The 27,372-nt window shown below is 34.9% G+C and overlaps 1 protein-coding gene across 2 annotated transcripts in view; it reads right to left on the reverse strand.

Annotated features, from left to right (window-relative positions):
- Positions 1-27,372, reverse strand: part of METTL15 (methyltransferase 15, mitochondrial 12S rRNA N4-cytidine) — a 90,367-nt gene that overhangs the window by 26,490 nt on the left and 36,505 nt on the right. For both annotated transcript variants that reach the window (XM_085300883.1, XM_085300882.1), the window contains exon 3: positions 23,925-24,061. In XM_085300883.1, coding sequence (XP_085157009.1) covers positions 23,925-24,061 — 137 coding nt within the window. The remainder of the gene's footprint in view (positions 1-23,924; positions 24,062-27,372) is intronic.

The raw sequence follows: 27,372 nt of genomic DNA on the forward strand, positions 1-27,372 counted from the left end.
ATGAATTACACCTTATAGCAAAATATGCACCTCTTGTCTTTATTATAATAACGTCTGAGTAGGGAACTTAATTTTAGGCCTTACACAAATATTTACCAGACCAAAGGGTAGATCCTGCACTGAAAATTTCTTCATTCAGGAACCTTCTCATATGATTAACAAAAGCTTGAGTCTGTCTTGGCCCTCAATCTTGCACAATGGAGCAGGTAAGAGAAATTCTACAAGTCAAGTCACTATTCAACTTCAAAAAGTGACTGCTCCAATTACTACCTAAATTGAAACACATGTAAGTTGTTAGCATTCAAGAAACAGCGGGAACAATATTTTGTTGTAATTTTAAAGTTGGACTAACATTAGAATATAATGTTTAAGTTTAGGATTTAAAGCAGTTTTCTATCTTTTCCAGTTTTCTATCTTTATTTCAGTCAACTGAAATAAATATTGCTATATAGTGAATTTGAGACTGTCATATTTCTGTTTATCTTCATGGTCTTTTTTTATACTATGTATTTTTTATATTATGTAAATATATTATGCAGATTAGCAAAATTGAGTAAAAAGACGCAGATGCCTGGTACTTTGCAAGATTGAGCTTCTTCTATTCACTTGGCAAATAAAAATTGTTTGCCACAAGTCAAAGGATCTTTAGTTTGCAAGCAGTAACATTTATGCACTATATTAGAACTGGCCTGTAAAAATAAAAACCAGAGACTCCAGATAAGTGTTATTACAGGAAATGCAACAACCTACAGCAAAAGCTGACAATATTTTTACTACAGATCTAGAGAATGCAAGATCATTAACAAAGTGCAGAAACTGAAAAATCTTCTTCTGTGAAAGAGCAATCTCTTCAACGTAAGCTTAAAATATACTAGTCAAGCAACATGTACAAACTGGTGTTTCATCAGCCTTGTAGACTGGCAGCTTCAGCTTCACGCACGAATACACAGTGCATATTACCAAGCCCTCAGGAGAAATACACCAAAAATGTTGCAGAAGAAAAATTTCACTGTTGCAGATGTTACATTTGTACACAATGGCATTTCTTATCACCAGAACACAAACAGATAAGGATACTAAGCAATTAGGAATACTATCGTATCCTGTAACACCCTTGTTCAGAAGTTCCATTATGCTCTGTATGGTTTATGCAAACGCCCTGTAGTCTAATGTTGCTGAAGTTTAGAGTGTGTGTGTGTGTGTGTGTGTGTGTGTGTGTGTGTGTGTGTGTGTGGCAGTGGACAAACAGCAACAGGAACCTAAACTAACATTTGTCTGAGAGAGGGGTTCTCCCCTTCCCCAACAATTTTCCTTCATGCCCTCTGTATCTTCCTAACTCTCCCTACCTGAAGTCTTCTGCTCTTTTTTACATCCTCCTGAAGCTAACAGGATGACCTGCAAGCATGACTCAGCTGTAATTACATTAATTTCTAATAAAGGCTCATGCATTTGACAAGTCAGCCTAGCTTAACCCCCGACTGCATACATGTACAGCAAGCACTCAATGTGAAGTGTGGCTGAACAGTATGTTTTGTGAACTTTGAAAAAATCATATTTCTATGCTGTTGTTTTGGGGAAGCTATATTTAATAGAATATAAAAAAGATCTCTTCCCTTATTCCTATATTGAGAAAGAATCCTAATTGGCCAGAACCAGTCATAAAAATTTAACCATGTTTCTGAAAACGCGAGTGCCAAAGGGTAATGCATTGCTAATGGTTGCCAGTGGAATAAATAGCAGTTCTGACGTCAAAACTTTGTTACACTCCAGTAACTGGCTCACTTGGGGTTTCAGGTACAGCAAGTTACATGTCAGTTTTAAATAAAGTTATAAAAATAGAATGCATGGTGAACCATATTGTCACTATGCAACCTGAAACTACATGATTTATGTCTAATAAAATGTTAACAAAGGTGATAGATGGTATAAAAATAGTATTTTCTGCCTCATAATATCCTCTTACTTCGATTTGAGAGGGCAAAACAAGGAGATTTCTCTTTTGTTCTTTAAATGCATGGCCAAAAACAGAGTAAGCAATTTCTAGTGAAAGTGATGTTTTTTAAACATTTATACTACCTTTATCCAAAAGACAGTTCAGTAAAACGCAAACTGTAAAATAAATAAAAAAGTAAAAAATCTTTGATTCCTTCTTTAATAAACATATTAAATAGCAAGAGGCTTTATCTTGTCTTTCAACTCCTCCTGTAGAGTGGCAAATGGAAAAAGCAACTATTTAACAAAATATTCTCTTTTAAATTTAATTTTGTAAAAGATAATTCATGAGCCACGCTAGTTAAAACTGATGGCTAACAGGTTCACTGATGCCGCCACCAAGATGATAGAGAATATCTGTGGTGCCAGCGTGGACCTTAAATTTGAATGCTTCCTGCTGTGCCTGTGCACAACTAGAGGACTCGAGTTTTAAACTCAGTTGCATTCACATGGTTGCGAAAGGCTGGAATGGAGCTGTCAGGACAACACACTCAAGGCAACACGCATGGCTAGAGACGGAAAGATCGACCTGAGAGGAGACTCCCCAAGCTTTTATCTGGGTTCCATACAGATAAGACTAGACCACCCTGATCAAACACTACTGTTATCTGACTAATCTTTTTCTTAAGCTTTCTAATATTACAATCTTGCCAAAACATAATTGTAAATGCTAAAATGTTCTATTTCGGGATAGCCAAAATCACAGAACGGGTAAGGTTGGAAGGGACCTCTGGAGATCATCTAGCCCAACCTTCCTGCTCAGCAGGGTCACCTAGAGCATGTTAGACAGGGTTGCATCCAGGCGGGCCTTGAAGATCTCCAGAGAAGGAGACTCCACAGCCTCCCTGGGCAACCTGGTCCAGGGCTCCGTCACTCTCATAGGGAAGAAATTCTCCYCCCGTCCCGCGTTCAGGCGGAGCTTCCTGTGCTTCAGTCTGTGCCCGCTGCCTCTTGTCCTGTCGCACGGCACTACTGAAAAGAGTCCGGCCCTATCCTCTTGACACCCTCCCTTCAAATACTTAATGCTCTAAAGGGTTTCAACAAAATAAGCCCTTATATCATGCCCAAACATGATATTAGAATAAATATGCTGGTTTTGCCAAAAATGTTATGATTGTTTAACTGAACATATCCAGCTGCTCACATTTTCCAGAACTGGAACCTGCAGGAAGAAGGTAGTGTGAAATACAGCTACAAAGAGAATTTGGGAGGAAATAAAAGCTGCCCAGCAACAAAACCTCCGCTTTGTCACTTGAATACAAAACATACACTATACCCAGTCCTGCCAAGCAGGTGACTGCAGCTCCTGTAAGTCTAGCCCTGAAATTTATCTCCAGAGGTGTGCCTTTCTAAAGGTAGCTGCACAGGGTCAGGCTCATTCAGCCAMATTATAAACCTCGGAAAACTGCACTTTCCCAATTCTGTACATGCTTCGATTGTGGCTTATAAAAGGTGAGGGGTGGGGAGGGGAAGGGGAATCACTGAGTACGCTCTGACCTAGAAGCAAAAAGGATATTTCAGAAGTTTACACACCCAAAAGGAGGAGGTTGGTCATCCTGACAAGACTGCATAGCCTAGGTGCTTCTCTTACTCCTCACACAGGCCACGGTAAGATTTGTGCCACATGCAATTACCCTAGAGTTTGAATAGCAGAGGTTTGCGTTGTGGAATTAGCAGTACTAACAATCCTCTTTAGTCCTATGAGAGTCGATAATGTTTCACAGAATTTCTCATTTTTGTTCAGTACTTAAGAAGTATAAATTTACATTCACTAAAACTATGTTAAAAGAACAGTAAAATTAGTCCTCAAAATTAGAAGTTAGCATACAGCTTTAATTCATATACAGCAGTCTGTAATTACAGAATCATACAATCCTTTTCCACAGGATCCCTCCCTTTCACTTTAAAATAGGGAGGAAGCACAATACTTGGAGAATGAATCAGGACAATATTAACTCCATTATAGTCCAACTTTCAAGTATCTGCTTTTTCAACTTCAGAATTCTTTCAGTGCAGTTTTTGTTTGCTTGTTTGTTCGTTTTCCAGGCTTTGTTTGCTTTTGTTATTTTTTTAAGTAATTCAAAAAAAAGGTTTGAATATGGAGGAGTCTGGAAAAATTTAGGTTTCTCAAGGTAATACTCGCTCACCCAGCAATAATTAAAACTGATGTGAATGGTCATTACTCTGAGTAGTTTTAACTTTTTCATTTCCTGGCTTTTGAGACTTTAAATGGGAATTTTACATAACCTAATTCATTGCTTCATTAATAGATTTTTTTTTAATTATTATTCTTTATGGACAAAAAAGAACAAGTGAGATACAGTGTAGAATAGGAATTGTTTAAAAGATGCTATTGCCATTAAGATATTTTGGGAACAATTTACCCACTGTTCGTGTAGCCACAAAAAAAAAAAAAAGTCTTTGCTCAAACAGTAAGACCTGTTCATCTCAAAGAAATCATTTCTTTTTTGAGTTCCTTCCAAGTTCGCCTAGGAGAACACTTGCTATTTCCATTTCATAGATCAGAATGTGAGCTAAGTAATTTAAATGCCTGTGCCACACACTGTGTGTGTGTGTGTGTGTGTGTGTTAGATGTACACGTTAAAGAAAATAAACAAGCTTTCATTCACAATAACAAAAATTTCTCAAGATGTTGCTCAAAGAAAACATGCAGCCAAAATAAATCCAGTTAAGTCTCCAGCCCCTGCAAAGTTTACCCTTTTGTCTCAGTTCTGTGATCAATGCATGTGTGCCCAGAGGTTATACCATTTAAAGGAAAAGGTACTCTACGCTACTTTGCTGTCTTTCTATGCTACTAGGCACTCTATACTACTTCAATATTTCTAAGTATCAAAAATACTTTGGTAACCAGTCTTTTATAATAAAGTTTAAGAAACTGAATTGTAAACTCAGTATATATGGTCATTTAAATACTAATTCAGATTATACAAAAAATAATAAAAAATGATAATGATGTTAACATTAACATCTGTTCCTTTTAAAAACAAAAAGTATTAGGACACTTAGTGCCAAATTGAAAAAAATATGTAACAAAGAACTTGAGAAAAAGGAATCCTTACATATTGATTATCGTGAGTACCCACGGTGTGGCAAAACAGAGCTTACCATTTACATTTCAATATTTTTATTGCTGAATTGTCTAATTCATTTTCAGAACTTGATTCTAAGTTGAAGCAAGCTACTGAAAGCAAAAATTGTCTGCAAGTAGCTTTTAAATAGTAAATTGTGTCCTATTTATGTATTACAAGCATGTTTTCCAGCTGCAAAGCAGCCTTAGTTTTCCAGTAAGTTTTTGCCTCCAGTGAATAGCAGTGAGTGCTAAAAAGAATAAAGAACAAAAATCAACAAGTAACAACTGCCCTTTCAAAATACAATGAATTAGAACCAGTAAATTTCTTTTACAAAGATGGGGCAGCTTTTAATCCTTTCAATAAAGACGACTACTTGTCGTATTCATTGCATTTACTGTGCAYGTGTGCTTTTTAGTTCTTTTATTTTCTGACACTGCAGAATAGCCATTACATTTTAAATACATCACTGTTCAAAAACACAGGCCTAGTGTTTTCCTTCCAATTTTTATTTATTTTTTAAAATCATATCTAGTCTAGCTAAAGGAAATTTACCTCAAGAGTGAACAAGCGTGTTTCAACCACAGATTTTCATAAGGAACAAATAGCCAGACACGTGACAGGATTCTTTTTTTTTTTTTAATTAATTAATCTGTATCTAATATTTATGCCATATTCAGATTTCTCTTTTCTCTTCCCACTAGGGGAATACAAGTTTAGCCACTTCGTAATAGGGCAGAAGTGGCAAAATAACATTCCCAATTCTTCATTTAGTTAAAAGGCACTAAACACTTCCATTTACGTGAGAAAAAATAGGCTCAAGAGTCACAGTTTGGCAACTTATATTAATTATTCCAACTTTCCCAGAGTACTTTCCAACCAAAGCCAAAAAAAACCAAACCAAAACAAAAAACAAAAACACGTAGAACACAGGCAATCAAGGTAAAGCCTTGTAATCCAAAATAAAAGTTTATCTTAAAACTCTAGATGGGTATATAAATCAGACCATAACCAAAAATAAACAGCACAGAAGTTGACAGAACATCAGTACACCTGACCTATGAGACAGTTCGCCTCCAAGCTGCTCCATATCAGTCTAAGTTTAAACAAAAAGCTTATGCAACTAGCCTATGTTCAGTATGTGTCTTATTTTAAAGTTTATTTTCATGTATTAGAAAATCTTCCTAGTTGTGCATACATTATAATATTCTGCAGATAATTTCCAGACCTATTAAACTGTCTTAGAGCACATTTTTAGAACTTAAGCAGTAGCATTGCCCATCTCACAAATTTTTACCACACTATACCAAGCTGTACATTAAYTTACAGTGTCTATTCCCCTCAGCTGACATCACTTGTTTATTTTTCTATGTGATACATGTTATAACCTTCAAGTATAAATGTAGGAGTTCTTTCGTTTAGGATAGCAGGTTGTCCCGGCTGTATAACCTTTTTTTTCTTTTTTTTTTAAATTAAGAAACTATGATTAGCAACTACCATACTGTTTTTATAGATGGGACATATTCATCCCACCATCTCCCTCCTTGTTCTTACTGGAATTCAAAATGCAAGCAAACATCCTAAGTGTCAGCCCTGACATTTTCAGAAAGAAACAAAAACACCATCTATCAGTTTTGAGCTCCTCACTTTGCTTTTGAAGATAACACTTAGGAAAATTTTTTAATTGTTTCTAAACCTAAAATAACTTTCTCTTAACAGTAACCATTAATTTTGTTAACAGGACATCAGCATTTCACTACCTTATCACTTTTAGCTTTAAGGCAAAAGGTATTACATTTAAAAGTACATCCTGCATCAAGAATTCCCCTGATGTTTAGTTTCTGATAAGAAAAAACATCCTTTAAAGAAAATACTGACCGAGTTCTCAGTATTTCAGGACATTCTCTTTATTAATGTCACCATTTAATTAAAAGTGTATTCTTAGAACTCAAATAGAATGGAGAGAATGAATTTGTAGGAAAGCATCTCTATATATTTTAGAGACTCTATTTTTAGAACAGAACCTGAAAATCATCTTTGTTATACCACAGTCACAAATGTCAAAGCGCTGATAATAGATAATAAATAAATAAATAAATAAATCTCATGTTTCTAGAATATTTGAGGATAGCTAACGTTATATCATTAGTCTGTGGAAGCTCATTTGCTCAGTTCTTTCCTTAGGTATTTTAATTTTTTTAAAGCACAAGTTTATTATCCAAATCTTTAAAAAAACTTATTATGTAATTCTGTATCTCTTTATGTAGCAGCTTCTAATGGTACACTAAGAGGGAGAAAGATATGTGACCAGACAGGACACAGACAAGACTCTACCACTGTGTAAGTCACTGATCTCTTGCTTCCCTCCCTGGGTAAGGGAGAGGGAGGAAACAGATTTGAGGCAGCCAAGGGCATAAAAAGGTACTAAGATAGATTTTACTAGACTGCCTCTAAAATTAACAGTAATTTTAAATGCATTGTCCAGACATCCCATTCTCTGTTTCAAAGTCATTTTTGTTTGACTGGTCTTTATGTGATGCTCACAACAACCTAAAAATAATACAATAATCTAAAAATAATACATTGAAGGACTTCAAGATAATAAAAACAAGCTGAGTGAGATTACACACACCTTATGCTTTCCTTTCTGAAGGCAGATAGGGTAAAATAGGTTGCCTYTCAGGAGCCACAACTTYGTTTAAACCTCTACTTGGAAAAACACAATTGAYAAACAGCTGCTGGCACAGATACCAGTTKGTGGCTTTAAGATACTTATTTATCCAAGTATCAATTTTATAAAGTTTTAGCACTGTGTCTTCTGAAGGCTTTAAAGAGAAACATCAATCTAAGATGAAAGACTAAGTAACTATACTTGGTAAGGCATTTTGAAAAGATCAAATAGCTTAGGGAAATATGGGGAACAATTAGCATTTTGAATGCCAGTACCAAAATACAGAGAATAACGGGCAATTCCTTACAAGGCAAGCAAGAATGGAGACTAGAACTTGGTGAAGAAAACAAGTTGTAGTCAGCACCTTCTCCTTGCATTGTTTTTACGGCTCATGCAAAAGGGATGGACAACTCAAACTGACAGAGAAGTTTAAGGAAATTTGAAAAAAGCTCAGAGTCAGATGAAGATACTAAATGGCTAGACCCCAATCTAGCCGAAGTAGACAAGCAATGAAGGAAGATTTTAATTAAGAAGTTTAACATAAAATTCAGTTTTCTGCATTGCGCTCTTCTTTTGWAACTGCTTCTGTTTATTTATTGTTGGAAACAGACACTATACTCTTTATCTGAGTATAACAAAATTATGTGTTCATTTTTATTATGCAATTAATGTGTAATTGCATTAATTAGGCAATTAATTTTGAGAGCACTGAAGTCTAGCTGTTCTGTTTCCTAGGGAGTGGCAAACTTAAAGAGTCTTGCATTTATTTTCAAAGCTGGACACTCCACACACAAGCTTAGGCACTGAGGAACTGAAAGTCTTCCTGGAGTCCGCTAAGGTGGGTGCCAAGTTTGTGGAGAGAATGGTCTCTTGGCAAGCAATAGGAAGTGGGGAGGTACTCTTCATTTGTTAAAACTAAGAGACTTCTAAAGTCTCTTAGAACTTTCTTTCTTTGAAAAAAAAAACATGATCAACAATCATATTATTCTTCTGCAAGACAGCCATACTAAGGATATGATTTAGTTTATGCTAAATATCAGTGCCAGATTCTCATGCAAATTCATTCAGGACCACTGAAAACACAAATACACAGTAACAAGCATAAAAAGTGCTCCTTTCCCAATCTTCAATAAAATGTAAAATGAAACAAGATACTCTATTACACAATTCTTTGTGAGGGATAAAGATGACATAAAAATTAAATCTCCTACTGGAAGCATTTGTGTTATAGTAACAAGCCATGGCCTAAGAAAGGAACATAAACCTCAGGACTAAAGTACCGAACAGAAACAGGGTAAGCCCATCCAGTTAAGAAACTAATTTTTACTCCTAACTATTCAGCGTTTTCACATAACAYCACAAGAATGTAGCTACTTAATACAGAAACAAATTAACCAACATACTGAAAATAAGCAAGTTGAAACATTACTAGAAAATCACCTCATGTAAAATTTTCATGATACATTCAGACGTTGATGCAAGATCACTGTATAAACTGCGCATATTTTAAATGCTAATTGTAACATGCAAACTTTAATAGCCCTTTCCAATTTATTTCGTACACAGCAAACATGCAGCACACTAACGATGTATGCACTTTCTGCTTAAGCCACAAGAGCCATTTTGGAAAAAAAAGATTTCAGTCAAGGAGATTTAACTGCTTGAGTTCCAACTTCTTCCCTTCTCCTAACTAAAAATAAAATCTAAATACTTATTTGTTTAGCATTTAAGTCATCCTGTCTTGCAATAACTGTATAGCTCTCAAAAAATCTATAAAATCATTCAGAACTAGGACACATTTCCAGATTAAAGTGTGAAGAAATCAGAGCTACTTTAGGAGTACTGAGTGTTGCCAACCTGACAACGAAAGAGAGAAGCATTCAGTGTTTAGTTCAAGAATACTAAGACAGACATTCACACCATTACAAGCACCTCCCAAAACAAAAAAAATATCAAAATACTTTGCAGCCACTGTGAATCCAGGGTCAAAGGCATAAAAACCTCCCCTCAAAAGACTTGCAATAAGCTTACAAGTTACCAATACTACATCTAAGCTTTAATCAGAAAACATCTGAGCAGTACAGGAGCCTATAGAAGCAWGTGAGAAAATTAGGCACCAGCTGCAAAACACAATGTTTATAATCAAATTATGTAAGGCAGGTAATATTATGTAAATATTACCACTCTATGAAATCTGTGAGGACAATTTTGGAAAAAGAAGGRAAGATTTCCCTAAGATTTGTTCAGAAAATACAGGAATTGCTTATGTACTAGGTAAGCAGTACCCAGGGCAATGGAGTTGATTTAAAAAAAGAAAATACAAAAATACATCCCAACATTTTGTATTCAACAAAATGTTACGTCTCTTCAGAAGGCTCTAGCCTTCATTAGTTAACAGTTTATAAGAAGTTAGTATTATTTGCAAGGATCCTGGGGCTTAAAAGGAACACATCAAGAACAACACAAGAAATATACCCTTCAGACAGACACCTTCCACATGATCACAGAAATGACTGTTTTTATTGCTCATCTAGCTTTGTAATATTTGAAGATATACTGCCTTCCTGCTAAAACAACATCCTCCAAAGAGGTCTATGAATAACATGGGGGAAAAAAAGCTGAAAAAAATCAAATAATTAAGACTGTTATTCAATTGAGTGAATGTTCTTCAGTAAAACCCATATACCAATGTTTAGTATACTGARTAATTGCTGCATTGATTAAAAGGAGGGAAGTTTAGATTCTGCTTACAGTTGCAACAGAGAAATTATTTGAATTGGTTCTTTGTATTCCTAACTATAAAAATGTTTTATTGTATCAAGTTAAACCAAGTAAATAAAACAATACTTATTTTGATTTCTGTAATTTTTTGTTTCTTTGTTCTTCAGCATCAATTGCACTRCAGGCTCCTGCTGCTTATTGTCCTGGTCAATTTTAAGCCCTTAGGTGACCTGTTAGCAAATGATTTGGAAATAAAAAGTGACGCAAAAAGCTGCGYAAATCCTTATTAATTGTTAACTCACTCTACCTTCAAGCCTCCTGCACTATCTCTTAAAGTTGATTATGGGATAGAAAGACGTCAGAAGGCCAAAACACTGAGAACATTCTGATTCTAGTTAAAGGGTACACATTTTTTCATTAAAACAACCTCTATTGAAATTGTCATTCAAGCTTAAAAATACTCAAGGAGTTTCACTACAGCGCTTTAACAGGTTGTGAGTGAACAGTGCACAGGAAAGAACAAACAAAATATCTAATAACATTAAAAGTCAAATGAAAAAATCCACTAGTTTTTAAGAACTACCATTCTCATTCTGCATATTGATGACTTGGGGCCAATCAAGTTCTACTTGCAAAAACAAAACTCCATATAATTCTTGAAGTAAATATCTAATCCCTGTAACCTATACAGATAACTTTCTAAGACCACCAGCTATTTTAGGGAGAGACTACACTTCCTGTTACAATCATGCTTACTAAGAAACACTGAACCTTGAACTACAACTCTTTTTCTCCAAATCACTATTGTAGGTGGTAAAGAAACAAAGTACCAAGTTATCATTCACTTCTCTCTTTACTTTTACACAAAAGCTTTAGACAAAAGTAAATAGAAACTCGAAAAGAAAAACTCTCAAATTTGCTGTGCGAAAAGGTTCAATTTAACATAAAGTTGTTTAATTATTACAGCAGAGATTTTTTTTTAATGGGCACATTCAAACTCATTTCCAATCAGAATCTGTAAAAATGATTTAAGGATTTACCAGCACTAATTATTACAATCTAGCTGACACTTTTAAAAGGAATAGAAGAATTCAACTGAGTCCAACTTCACCTATACCRAGTATAATGTTTGCTGTTGAGCTAAAGTCAATGATACAATGGACTAATTTTAWTAGACTATTTTCATAATTGATGTGTTACTGTGATTTTTCTCTGTAATAGCTTTTCATAGTTTAAGATGTACAAATATAAATTACAAGTCACATTTGTCAAAGGCGATTTAAACATCAGTGCTARGTGGTTTAAAAACCTGCACGCATTTTACAAGTGCAAGAAAAATGAAATCAAGCTCTTCATGAAGTTTATGGGAAATGGCCTTCCATGTATTTATTAAACTGTGATTTGCATCATCATGTTTAACTGTTCTCTGGGAATCTATTCTCTTACAGTAAATTTTACTATAAGGAAACAAAAAAAAGGCTACAACAGATACTGAGCTACTTGAAAATCCAAAGATCGTTTGTCTGTGTACTTGGAAAGCTCTGGGCTCACTTTGTATTGTGTCAAGTAGAACACCTATACTAACCAAGGCATAGAATTGCTAAAAACCTTTGCAGATCAGAATCAAGTATTTCAATTATATTTGAATTCAAGACACACAACTCCTGAGAGAATGAACAGATTTTTGAAGAATGACAGTACATTAACAGGCTATTCTTTACAGAAYGAATAAAACTGTCTGAAAAGACATTTGAACATTGGTATCCTAGATTAGATAGAGTCATTGCTCATTCTAACACATTCTAACATTTGGACAATATTTCCTCATGAAAGTGAGGAAGAGTAGTACCAGACTAAAGGGTTCAGTGAAAAGGATTTCAGGCTGTTTGGGGAAGTGGCAAGCAGGAGGACTTGGAAAGCTGTACTGAAAAACAAAAGAATTCWGGACAGTGAGTCTATTTTCAAGACCAGTCTCCTCAAAGCACGAGAAGAATCCACCCCAACATGCTTGTTTTTTAAAAAAGGGGGGGAAGGGCAGACATAGGAGGGAGAAGCAGGGATGAACTACCAAGAAGAAATATAAAAGCAGAAATCCARGGCTGGATTGCGCTGGGCTGGAGTTAGAAAGATGTAAATTTGGCTGATGAAACTGGAGGAGATATGAAATGATGAGTCAAGAATTAAAGGAAGACTAGAAAAGGCACAGGTGACCTAGTAAAAGTCACAGAAAAGGTTGAGATAGTCAAATCCTTTGTCTTGCTATTTACAAGCAAAATCTGCTCAAAGTGCCTAATACCAAACACTGGAAAGAAAAGGTGCTAATGTTATACATGCAACAGTGTATGCCCAGCTGCTATATTTGACAGGTGGTCATATATAGCAGCCGGGCATACGCAAGGCTATGGGATCAGATGAGATATCAGTGTTGATGGAGTTGGCTGATGTCATTGTGAAGCCATTCTATCATCTTTAACAGATCATGGTGACCTGGGTAAGTGCCTGATGACTGGAAAAAGGCATATATCACAACAAAAGAAAAAAAAAAGTCAAAAAGGAGCATCCAGTCAACTACAGGCTAGCAGATGTCACCTTAGTCCCTGAAAAAATTATGGAGTAAGTCCTCACAGAAGCAATTTCCTGGTACATAGAAGGCAAGGATTAACAAACTGCAAATTCAATTCTGTTGTGACACAGAATTTTGGGGACTATTAAAGGGTACTGGCATCATTTTGCACACTATCAGATCACGGATCAAATATTATTCAAAATGCTGGTAGGTCATACTTTAGTATTTGGCTCATCAACTGATAAAATCTACGATGTTTTACAAAGGCAGACTGTGTAATGGGGATTTTGTATGGGTGCTCTTTTATTCCACATCTGGAACTAAAGTATGGAATATCTGGAAGGTTACACATTGCTTCACCTGAAGTTTTGGTATTACAGGTAATTAAAATTCATTCAGACGTACAGTCAACTAAATGAGATTTTTACCCTGCCTTAGTGGTAATTTATTCTTTTCATCTGAACAGCTAGTGGTCAGAAATGAGATGAAAGAGGACAAGCTATTACCTCAAACAGATGGAAAACGAGTCTTGGGACACATCCTATTGTGTCTTGGGAAGGGATAGGAAGCAACAATGGATTAGACCTTCCCTACTAGCAGAAAGATTGACTTTTTAATGGCTGCTTCTGCCTGTTTCACAGGAAAGAGGTTTCCAGTTTCTTTCAAGGGGTAAAGGTATAGGTTTTCAGGCCCCATACAATTACCAGAATAGAAAGTAGTATTTGTGGTTTCCCAGAGATAAAGATGCAATGGCTTGGGGGATGGGAGCAGCTCTTACCCTCCTCTTTCCCTCCCTGTCCTTCCCAGCCAGCTTTAATCAAGTGGAGGCAGTAGCAGGCAGGCATAGATCAGCTTAAAGATAAATGGACAATCTGGACATTATTACCAGAATGAATTCAGTTCCATTTTCCTGATTCTTCCTTAAAAATTATTCAGAAATCTCTAACTTATCTTGATCAATTTAAGACTGTACAGTAAGTAATGTTAATATTACAGATTGTTTCTGTTGTTGAGATATATCATGTAATATTTCTTACAAATCTGTGTGAGTCAAAGTTAAGGTTATTTACTAATCAGTAGTCTCAAATACTTGCACCAYTCAGTGGTGCCAAGGCCACAGGGAACTTCCATTTCAAGTTATGCTGTATGCTGTCTCCTGTAAGGTTTTAAGAAGAAATTCTCCAAAATCATCCCTTTCAAATCTTTACTGCTTGGTCAATCTAAGYGCATTTTTCAAGTATTAGAATACAAATCCAACCACCAACTGTCTGATTTTGCTTTCAGTCCTTTGAATATTCTGTACTACACTTAGCACGGCTGAGTCACACTGCCCAAAAATCAAATTAAAATGCAAATGATGTTTATTATGATGACAAGAAAAATAGAATTATACAGTCAAATTCAAAATAATTCATATTTATGGTTCATGTCACTTATATGCATGCTCCTAATGTATCTAAGGGTAAGAATAACAGAATTTGTGGTATAATGACTCAATCAAAAATAGTCTGAACTCCAAGTAACTTCTCCATGTATGTATATATTTCATACTTAGCTAAGTGTAAAGCTCAGTACTGGTGCAAAAATATCTATTAACAAATATTTTCATTCAATTATCTGTTTCCCTGTTTCTTTATTCAATTTAAAGAAATAAAAGTATGAATCAGAGACTAACAGCTTCTTTTGTTTATAGCTGCTTAATAAATGACGTATTTAGGTTAACTTCTCCTCAGTCTTGACCTTCTCTTAGTAAGCGACAAGTACCATTTTTTGTCCATAAATTGATAGTATCCTGATTCACAGTAAAATTCTACTCTCCAAAATTATAATCTACATACTGTTGCAACAGAGTTTCGCTTTTATTGTCTGATGCAAAAATAAAATATCTCAATACAGATAATRTCCTTTAGCTTTGCACAGAATGCCTCTGATGGTTTTTATTCTACAAGTGAACAACAGTAGCCTAATCATACAGCTTTTGACAAACACCAAGCTAAAGTACTAACTGTTGCTGAGAAACATGAAAATATCATCTTCCCAACAGCAGAAAAAGATCTGTAGGCAACTGCCAGATACACAAAAGTTAAGATAAGAACTTATGTTCTCTTCCTTCTTTGCCTTAACTCTCATYAAGCTACAAAGAACTGTCCTCAGGAACGCTCTGCATGTATGAGCTAAAACATTAAACCTGGAAGATGTTCTGAACATTTTTATACTGTACTGATAATAAATGAATTAAAATGAACAGTGACTAGCACATTTGAAACTACTCCTCCTTTAAGTAACACTTGGCACTGCATTTCATATAAAGTTGAGAAAGCAGGATAGTAGATATATATGTCCCTAAAGATAAATTAAAGATCTGAATATTTGTACGGGGAAAAAATAAAACCTCCCATACCTCTACAAATATATATATATATGTAAAATAAAATGTCTGCATCCCTGACCAACACCTAGAGGTTTTTTTTTTTTACTATTTATTTCAAAAGCCTATTATCCCTCTTAATCAACGTGAGTCAAGAAATAAAGGTCCTTGCTGCCTTCATTCTGTACAAACAGTTAACATTTTATAGTATCCTTAGAAACACAGATGAAAAATGATGTGGCACAAAAAAAAATTTGACATTCAACAGAGTGTTTCCTGGTTTCTTTCAAGCAGTTCCTTGACCTATCTGTGGTTAAAGGTGCAGCAGCAYCTCAAGCCGACAGGTAATACTGCTTGGCCTACAGCAGATGATCACAYGGTCTGCCCTGACCAGGTAAAATCTAGAACACACAGAGTAAGTATGAAAGGATTAATGGGAATGAGGAAGTGAACTGCAGAAACAGAACCTCTGCCTATACATTTTGGATGATGAYCCATTGCAAGAACTCTGGGGAGATGATGCATCTTTCCCAATTTTAATTTAARCTCCATAAACAGTATAACCCAACATAAAACACTATATTTGATTACATCCCCGTAGCCCACCCTGGAGATACTATTGCCTGCTACAGAACATTGGTGCACAAACTTGTCATTTAATGCTACAGAACTACAGTACAGTAAGATCAGAAAGTAAATGAATTTCAGAATTCTCTCATGCCTTAGAAATATCCAAAAAGACCCACCCATATCAGATTACAATCTACATTTTAGAAGTGTTTGTATTAAACCTGCTTTAAGCAGAAGACTGGACTAGATGACTTCCTAAGATCCCTTTCAATCTTAAAAAATTTGTATTTTTTTTTTGTGAGAAATTGCCTAAATCACTGAATCAATAAATATCAATTATTTACAAAACTCTAATTTCCACTTAGTATTTAAATGTAAWTGACTCAACAACAATAATACAAAAAAAGAAAAGATGGAAATAAAGTAGTTCCTTGTTTCAGGCCTAATACATCTCTCTGCTTCAAGTCAACATCTCTAAGATTTTCTTATTAAAATAATATAAAGATGCTTCTTTTCTCAAGACTACTCAGGTCAAAAACTGCAGCAACTTGTTTTCCTAAAACTGAATCATTTGACTGGAAATAACATTGTCTGACACTAGTAAATGAAATGAATTTTCTTTTTTGAAAAGAAATACAAAATATAAATTTAGGACATCACATCAAAAACCATTTTTAGTAAATAATATAACCACCAGATAGTTTTGCCAAGATAAAAGAGATAAATGTATGCAGCATAAAAGGGATTAACAGAATCTAGTAAATAGAATGAGCCTGGATAGACTGAATAGTATTTAATCATTCCCCAAGTGTTTATAGTGTTAAGTAAAAGCTTCAGTGGGAATGTCAACATAATTTTACGTGTGTTGAAACTAGTGCTATTGTATATACATATAGAGGCAGTATTTGGGCACAGCTATGTTCTTAAAAGACACCTTACTCCTCCTTCGAGACGTAAACAGTGCAAATGAGGACTTCTCTTTTATATAACTAGTATGTGAAATTTAAACTCAGCTACTAATGTTGCAAATGGCCTGTAGCCATCCCACTTCAATGCATGAGCTAGACAGATCTCATAAGTTAAACAACAGTCAGGTCATGACAGCAGTTGCAACTGAAGCAGAAAAAAATAGAGCTCTGAAATGATTTTGATAAATTTACATTGGAAAATCCAGTATACAGAACTTTTCTATGTCACTCAGTATTAAAATTCTGGTTTGACACAGTGCTAAAAAAAATTCTGTGAGGAAGAGGTATGAGATGTTAATACCACATCAAAAAATTATCCTTAACATCCTACCATTGAACATAAAATGTTCTGCTCMAGTCTTCCAAACATGCATGTTAACCTGTTTCAGTCCATTGAAAATGCACTTTCTTGCCCTCATTGACTACATAATTAAAGTAAAAGCTGTTTTTCTGGCTTCTCATGCACAAAGTGGCTAACAACTCCTGCCACCGGAACTGAATACTAGTGAAGGACCAATGGTTTAGGACTCACTTCACAGGCAATAGTGGCACACAGCAGGAAAAACAAATCCCAGTTTAGGATCTTATTAATTTTTTCCCATATGGATGCAGTCACAGCACTTTCATATCCTCGCCCACTCTGTAAGGTACAGTGTCTGAGCTGCTCACATCTCTCTCTTCTGAGCAAAAGCAAAAACATGCTGGAAGCTGAATCTGGTCCAAGAGCCACAGTGAAATATCACTACATCGTGCCTACTACAGCCTGGTAGACAGGGGCATTATACCAGAAGGAAAATTAACCAACTTTCCTTACTACTCTTGATCATTCTGGAAAGTTTTCCTATTCTTCAGCCAATCCATGAACTTCTTTTCTCTTACCTTTTTTCCCGACTGCACCATAAAGTAGCAAAACAGGACCGTTATATCTTAAAAGATACAACAATCTGTGAATAAACACAGTAYGAACAGAGCAACTTAAAGGTCCATTGGAACTGCAGGGGGAGGGTATCTAAAAGATATTTAGATGCACTGTTACATCCAACTCTTTCAACCTTCTCAAGCTTCAGGTTGACACCATCACGTCCACTTTGTCAGTATAGCTAACTTTGTCATCTTTTCACATGATCATGCTCAAGGCTTCTTACTGCTTACATCCTCCTAAACTTACTTCTAAAACCAAATTACATCCCCTTTTAAAGAAACACTTGGACTTCTGCACTCCGTTTTTCTTCCCCCTGCTTTTCCAAGATGTCTGTTTGCCTACCTGGTCTTACATAGCGATACATTCTCCTTTTGAGTTTCCTGAGACCCAGGAAACATTTGTAATTCAGTGGCCATTTCCACATGAAACATTCTGTTCTGCTTAAACCAAATACAAAACCGATCTTCTCTTAACTGCATGTAAGTCACTCCATTTCAGCTCCTTGATCTAAAYCCCTAATGAAAACAATAACGTTGTCTTTCACAATTCCTTAACAGAGATAATTACTGTTAACTGTGAGTATAAGAATGCAACAGCAATACAGAGTATTACCACAGGATTGTTAGGAAAATCAAAAAAAAAAAAAAAATCCAGTAACATTTAGTGCTGCTAGTTAACATACTTAGGTACATAAGAAGTTGATGTTGAGCATAAAAGCAGGTACTTCTGGAAATTGTTGCAAAAAGTCTCTCCTACACACACACCAGTCTCTTCTTTTCCAGTATCATCTGCTACAGGGTACTGTATACCCCAAAATGAAGAGATACTGTCTTTGAAAGGCTTTCAAGGAGCAGCACAGAGGGTTTAGACACCTTCACTAATGAGTCACTTCAACCACAGAAAATAAAGAATTCCCTTTTCTGTCAAGAAATTTTCCTTTCAATCACAAAACTTGCTTTCCTCCTTTCATTGTTTTTACAGAATATTTACGGGAAGAAAGAAGATCGACAGTCTTGAAAAGGCTCAGCTGGTTTCTTCTACCAGTTTAGTTTAGTTTTTGCCATGGTAAAACTCAAGGTCATCGGCCAGTTTTGGATTCTCGACACTGTAGCGAGTACTTYTTCGGCCACTATGGAGTTATCTATCACAACAACGTATGTTTTTTATGTAAAGAAAACTCTGAACTTCAAGTTACTAGACTGCAGTCCATATCTAGTATTGATTTTGCAGACCATATAATGGATTAAAAGACACTCAAAATGCCTGTAAAGAAAGGAAAATTAAGATGTGCACATACAAAAGATTTAATTATAATTTCAAGGAGATACTGGTAATATAACATCGAAGTACACTGCATAAAAGATAACTAACACTCATATTGACAAGGTTTTAAGAATGCACTAAAAGGCCAAGCTATAAAAGACTGTAGAGTAAAAGGGGAAGAAATATAGGTGGTAATAGTAGATCGTATTTTCTATGCTAGAGTAACTTTGAATTGGACCCAATATTGAACCGAGAGTTCAACACAATGAAGGATCAGCTTATACAWATGAAAGCAAGTAAAGGATTCTAGGCATTCTGAAACCTGTACAACTGAATTCTGGCAACAATAGAAAGAATTTTTATTCCTTGTATTTTAGAAGGAACTTTACTCATGTTTGTTACCAAATCAATCTTTTGTGTAACAAACTAAATGACAGAAAAACCCTATTCTTATATAACGGCATTTTAAGATCACTTAATGGATCTTAGTAGCATTTTTCCATCTCACACATCTAAGACATTTATCTATGCTAGCCATATTTGAGAGAGACACGCTGATACAAAACGAGAATTCTTTAGGAAGATTTAAAACTTGCTTACACACAATCTTGTTTACATATAGTCAAAGTATCATTATGATGACATATATATGCCTTGATTAAACAAGGCAAGTGTACCTTCTTTCAAGCCCACAGTCAAAAGCTAAAAAATAACCTTTAATACATACAGCAACAGAAGCATCAATATATTGCACACTCAGCTACAATTCACAAGCACTCAGGATGAGTTTATCATAACCTAAAAAAGCTTTTTCTTCTAGGACCTAATATATATTCTGTTCTTCCCAGAACCTATAAGATATAGCTRTAAACTTTTGTAAACTTACTGTCACCCTGAATGAAAAACCCACAAACACAGTCACCTCAAAATTATTCCAGAATTGCAGTAAAATATACGGCAGTTCAATTAAGTGAGAAATTTCGTACTACCTGATCCTACTTCTGGGGCATGATTTCTTATTCTGTGCAGAGAATTACAAAGAACATACTGTCTTCCCTGYGTAGGCTTTGCGTAGGTTTCTCATATTTAAAAGCTTGCAATGATATTGGCTAATTGCTAGATTTCAGCCACCTTTCTAACCTCTCTCTTTCAGTGGGTGTGAAAGGGTTTACTTGTAATATATATTGCTACTGACAGAATTTCATCTTGTTCTCCTGGATTCTCAGCAATTCCCAAGTTAGAGGCTTCCCCAGAAAGCACGTCAAAGGATTCCCACCCACGCACTGAATATCTAACAGCCCTGACCCATTTTTCTCCTTATTAAAGCAGCACTACATACTTAAAAATAATAATAAACAGAGAAGCTAAATGAATGCAAGAATTGCAGTGGGAACTCTACCCTTTTCGTGTTTTATTTCTGACAAAATCACTACCAAGAAGCTAAAAGATGCATTTAAGCTACAAACATCAAATGCATTTTTCCTCAGTGTTCTCATTCAGTTACGTACTGCTCCARCTGTCTTTTGACTAAGTACACGTGAGACTTCGTTTATTATTCTGAATATAGAAAAAACCCTAATTTAGTCATACTTATCTCTTCCAACTATATCTTTAGGCATATTTATGCAGCTTGAGCTTTAATAATCTCACAGCTCATTGACATAGGATATAGGATGATAACAGAAAAAAAATAAGCAACCAAGTAACAGTTGAAATTACAAGATTTTACTAAGATTATTAAAGTTGCTTAACCAGAATAAGCAATAGCYGTTAATATATTTATAACTAAAGATGTTAGGATAGACTACTAGAAATGACACTGCAAGATTTAAGATCTGACATAGCTGGCACACTAAAAAAAATTGAGCAGATTCATTTATATGGTTAAATAGGTACAACATTCTGTTTTAAGCAGAAATAAAAGTGTAACAGAAAATTCAGTAAGTGTATGACTTTTGATTTTCCCATTGCATTCAAATTTCACAGGCATACTACGAATCTCTGATTTTACTACTTACAGTTGCGTAACAGCATTTTCCCCCCTTTGTGCTATCATATCCAAAGGAAGTGAAGTACTTTGGTAAGTCAAATAACCTCTCCCAAAACAGTAAGTTAAATTGAAAGAGGTGAAAAAACAAGATCAGAAAAACAATGGAGAAGTTAATATTTCTYCAGTGTTGCAGTTCTTCAGTTTCATTTGTGTCTGTACTTATAAAAGGAACAGCCTACACTTCTCTCTGTCTGCAAATGCATGCTCCCTTTACCACCTTTATGATAGCACAACCATTTCTGTGGCTGCCTGGTGAACCACGAGGGAATTATTTTAACTGACAGTTAACCTGAGCAGATAAAAGTTTTCACCTRGATTGGTTCCCTGATCTTTTGGGGGGCAAAATGGATCTGAACTGATAAAACTATGATAAAAGGTTTATTTCTAACAGTACTAGAAATAGACAATAAAAAAAATACTATATTAGCYCAACCATCTTTTAAATGAGTATCAAAAGAAAAAATTTATGAAAAATCTATCCCCTGTAGCACAAGTAATCTTTTATACTTCTTTATACAGACTGTTTGCAAACAGACCTTAAGTTTAACTGTTATTTATAAAAAAAAAATCATATTTTCTTCTGCTCCCTTTTAATTTACAACTTAAAATGCAACTGATAACCTAAAGTAAGTAGATTACTAATAATCATTTATTCCACATAAGAACACTCATCGATCTTAAGATGACTAGCCTAATTTTCAACAGAAACTACTGTAAGACAGATATATTTCTTACCTTTTGGAAAAGGACCCACCAGTTCTTTCCACTGGTTTATAACAGAAGATGAGGGAAAACACCAAAACCAATACTGCTCTGTATCTTACAACACATACAAATAGCATGGAACCTTCTTTCAATGAWTAAGACATTAACAACAGTTTAATACTAAGTCATTAAGAATCCACTTCTTTCTAATGACACCTTGAGTCAGTAATGGTGGATAAAAGTATATTTGGAATACTATTGAACAGATTTATATGAGTTTACAAACAAAACCACAAAGACTCCCTTTTTCATAATGCCACAGAAAGTTAAATCAACAGCAATACTACACTGATTAAAGCATAGCTCCTAACAAATATAAGCAAGTAAAGAAGAAACTGTATCAATTCAGAGCTAATTAACTGTTGGCAAAACAACATCTGATACTTGCAAAATCTCTTCATCTATCTGGAAAATAAACTTTGTTCACATCCAGGTTTGCATAAGATACTTCATGGATAAATATACTGATGAACAAAGGATTTTTCATCAYTGTATTATGCTTGACAAATATTTTCAAAAACTTTTAGATACCTGGMCTACATATTTTTTTCTGTGACAGAAAATGAAAAAAAAACAGTAGCCTTTACTACTCCAATAACATCTGCTGGAATGTGTTTGCAGGTTTAGTTCAAGAGAAAATGGACCTATCCTAACATATATCCTCCACGCTATGCTGTCAAAAAGAAAATTATCCTGTAATGGCAAAGTTGTATTTGAGACATGAATTCTACAAATTTATCTGTACGCACTGCATCTCACTTCAGCCCAAAAAGAATTGAAAATTTGAAGATGCATATTTAAGTGGTCTTACAAAGTAGAAAGATCAGAGAATGAGCTATACTTTCTTCTCACATGCTTGAATTTTTCCCACTGGGCCTCTGACAACAGCACATGAATAAAGGAACACATAATTAAATCTTTTCTTTCAGAAAACATGAGGAATATCTTCTGCATTGCTTTAAGTACTGCTCTCTTAGAACCCATTCCCTTCCATTGATGGGAGTATGTTTAACCTAGGTGTTTCTAATATGGAGAAAGCTGGAAGAGGCAGGTAAATATTGTCTTTTTTTCATGGAAAATCCTGTTCAAACTAAATACCTGAACTAAAGTTTTTAGCATGATAGTAGATGCCCTCTTCTTCCTTTCCCTAAAATCCTTAAGTATTATTTTTTCCATATTTGATTTTGTACCCATGTATTTTTACTTCTTGGTCAAATTTAAAAAACAGCTTTTGAAATGCACATACTCAACTCTACATACTGCATACTTATGCATGATCCATTTTGATTGACTGTTTCTTGAATAAAAGAAAAAGATCTTTGTATAACTAACAAARAATTAAGAATTTGCATTTAGCAGCTTTTCACTGAATAAATTAAGCACTCTATTCAACGAGGAAACTGAAGAACAATCTTAACACAAGARGAGGCTTAACTGATTAGTGGTTCCTGAAGCAAGTGGCACAAATGAAAATATTTAGTAAATAATACTGAATTACAATTAACTGTGTTTGCTTTTATAAAGAAAGTTTTCAGAATGAGTCATATTTAGTTTACCTCATTATTTTAAAGTATATCATTCCAAACTTTCTTGTGAAATATTTCTTTGCTAACAAAATCATGACATACATGTTTTTGTGCCACTTTCATCAGAATAATCTCAAAGTAAAGAGCTTGTGAATTGTTTAAAAAATATATAAATTTTAAATAGCAAAYTGGCTACCTGAAACATACACAGTTAGCAGAGTATAGAACATATATTTAACTCCAAAAACCTCAGAAAAACTTGCATGCAATTATGTGAATAAATTGAACAGGATATCTTCTTTTATGAGTTTTATACAGTACATAATGTCATTCTATAATAATAAGCCATTAAAAACTATATATCGAAACTATAAAAATAGGTTGAATTGGGTATATAATATCACAATATTAACCTCATCTCAAACATTTTTAAAACAGCARAAAACTACTCACGGGTAAGATTCTGAGAGTTGCTGAGCTATTTGGTAAGCCATGGGGTCCCTGTCTAGTGCGTAAACTGTAATGTCTCTGGCTTTCTGTAGAAGAGCTGTAGTATGACCTCCAGCTCCGAACGTCATATCAAGGAAACACTGTTGAATACAAAAGACAACACCATTACCTTATAATGGTGAAAACAGAAATAAGCTTACTGTTGAGTTGAACTTTCTTTAGTCAATCTCTCGTACGCTGGAGGAAGAAAAAACACTAAATTTAATTGTAGAAATATTTTCATATTTTGAGCAGAAGTGCAATCGTGTCAGAGCAGTGCTTTTCTGGGGGTTGCAATCCTCTTAACCTACTTCACCTACCMTTCCAGTCCCAAAGCAACAAACATTTGCACAGCACCATATTCTTCCTGCTTCTTTACATTCTGAATTTAGAGGAAAGCTGGTTGTTTTACAACTTCAGATTTGCTCGTACTGAAAGAYGTACGGCTGCAAGGAGTAATCAACACCATCTGATTTTTAAGCGTTTGTGTAAAAGGAAAGCTAATGGATTCGTGCATCAGGAAAAAAAAACATCACAGAACAAAGTATGATGGCAGCACAAGCACAGATATCCTAACTGCGACTAATCTAACCAGCACAGAAAACKTAAGTTTTGAAGACACACTACCAATGATTTCAGATTCATTACGCAAGGTTAAGGCTATGTACTGAGGTTACTAAGATATGCTGAAACCCATACTGTTGCATCTTCACTACCAGCATTACACGTGTTAACTAGATTCARAATTGTACAGGAACATTTCCCTAAACSACCACCACATTTCAAATTTCTGCATGTGACAACTTAAGTGCTTAAATTACACATTTTGATGAACAATGTACATTTCTATACTTCCGAAGAATATTTACTACCTGTGTGTATGTATCATGTTAAGGTTTTGGGTACAGTGACAAACTCGGATTGGAAGATTTTCAGTAGTAGCAGCCACATGTAGCCATCCTCTCCAAACTTCCTTTTCTCAACTGAAACTGAAAATGTATTCAAAGAACTTTGAACGCWCTCAGACAAAAACATACGCAGGTATAGTATAAGCTCAAGTTAAGTAGAACCGGGCATTRCAATTCTGATAACGAGTCTCTTAGAATGCCGAGCTCCTGGAGATGAATGCAAATTTCCTATTTCCTTTATCAAAAACTTCACAAAAACTGCAACAACAAAATTTCAGTATCATGACTGAGGAGAGTGATGGGATCACAGAATTTTACAGAGAGATAASGTGGCTTCAAGAGGCTGATTATGCCACACTCATGAAGGGGAACATCTAGGGTAAATCATTTGTGTGCAAAAAAGGAGATGGACTGACTGGCATGCAGTAGGTCCCAACAGAAAGGAAGAAAGCAGCAGAAGGGCRGTTGAGATAAGACACTAGAAGGGGAACACTTCCCTCCCTGCTTGCTCTACTGTTTCTGCATCCTGATTTCTGTATGCTAGAGAGGGTTTGGTAATCAGAGTACACTTGACTAACAGGCCGACCAGGTGGCTTTATTCCTGAGACTTGCCTAGGAAAGAGCTGTTTGGGACAGATAAACCACCCTGAACCAAGGCAGGTTGGACCTATAGGATGTTATGAGAGAAAGAAAGGTTTTGATATGTGTCCTCCCTAAAGGGAGAAATACAGGAAAACTACATGAAACTTAATGGACTTATAAGTCTTTTTTCAATCTGTAAAACTATACTTTTTTTCTAGGAGCTGGTTTGTATTTCTGCTCTTTTGGGTGGAAATTCTAGCACTTAAGCTTTGTTGTACTGAAATAACTAGCCCTTCATTCAGCAATTCAGAGGTTGTATGAGTACACTTCTACTTAAGAAATACTTCCTTTTCAAATTACTACTAAGAGAATAACTATTATTCTACTCTATAGAAAATATACTGAGGCTTAGAAAAAAACCAAACAGAATTCTGTTGTTTTACAACAGTATATTTTAACCCAAGTAGAACTGATATTGAACAGTATCTTCAGAAACAGTAGTTTCTGCATCTCTAAATTCCCTTAACTCTATCCTCTCACTTTATTTGTCCAAAAAAATGATGATATTAATAATAATAGGCAGACTCCATGCAAGCTAAACTAGAAAAATAGAGTCCTCATATCCTTTAATATGAATATCTGATTTTTTTTTCCCTGCTCAAATTTTCAGATGATAAAACAGTTTTTGAAAACTACTTATCAAGTACAAATTATAATACTTAAAAACTTCATGTACACAAAATTTATTTTCATATATCATACACATGAAAGCTAAGCACCATTTAATGGCAGTTTTATTACTTTTATAACTAGCAATTATTTCAGATTCTGCTAGTAAGATATACATGTACGTAGATGCACTTCGAGCCTATGCAAGCCCAGAGACTTTAAAAGTTATCAAAACCTCTTAGGAAAAGTCTGCTGCACTTAGCACATTACACCATAACTTCTTCCACACTTTTTTTTTTTTTAACAGTTTCAGACTAAACATATTGTAATTTAACTGTTGAAATAAGAAAGTATCAACCACTAAGTCCCTTTGAATAAAAGCAGAAATTCAAAGACAATTAAGACCAGAGTCAGATCAATCCAAACATTTTTCTGGAAACAGTTTTTAGGAACCATGAAGACTTTTWAAAGGACATTCCACAATAATAAAAAAAGTATTTAAGATACTAACAATCCAACACTACTGTGGCTACAAGTCGGTGAAAATTACAAACCTTTATGTAGATCTTCAGGTTGATATGATATTCTATTTAGTTTATTTATATATACACTATCAGACTTCCTCAGCCTATGCTCGAGTTGCAGAATTTTCCTATGATATTTTACAAAGTTCCTGTGGGGAAAAAGTATTTGGCTCATCTTCCAATATCAAATTGCATCATTCATACGAGGAACTCACATAGAATATCAGTTTTCTGTAAACAACATGTAACACAAAGTTATGCTACTCACTAAATCATTAGATCCTTGAAAGTACTGTTGTAAGAATTGCAAAATCCATCTTTAAATGCTGCTACATTAAGATTAGGAATACAAGAAGAATCAGGTAAAGTACTAAAAACAACAAAAATACCCATATACTCACAAAAGCATCAGAATTTCAAAGTCAAAGTCTGTAACATAAGCAGCACATGCAAGCTCCAGTAACTTCAGCTGAAGGGTATGAAAATCAACACAGTTTTTGAAAACCTCTGGGAGAAGGAAGAGGAATCTATAGCTTGTATTAAATGAAGCTATTATTTCCAATTGTAACAAAAGTGGTGTACAAAAATACTAATGAAGAATAAAGACATACAAAAAGTGATGGAAAGAGCTGCGATAAGAAGAAATGTTAAAAGGAAGACTTTAGTGCAATACTTTATCAATGCATGCAACCAAGCTTAAAAAAAATCAGATGTAATGTGGACAAAAAA

This window comes from Rhea americana, unplaced genomic scaffold, assembly GCF_003343005.1.
Source record: "Rhea americana isolate MKP2758 unplaced genomic scaffold, rheAme1 scaffold_17, whole genome shotgun sequence".
In the NCBI taxonomy this organism is placed as follows: Eukaryota; Metazoa; Chordata; class Aves; order Rheiformes; family Rheidae; genus Rhea; species Rhea americana.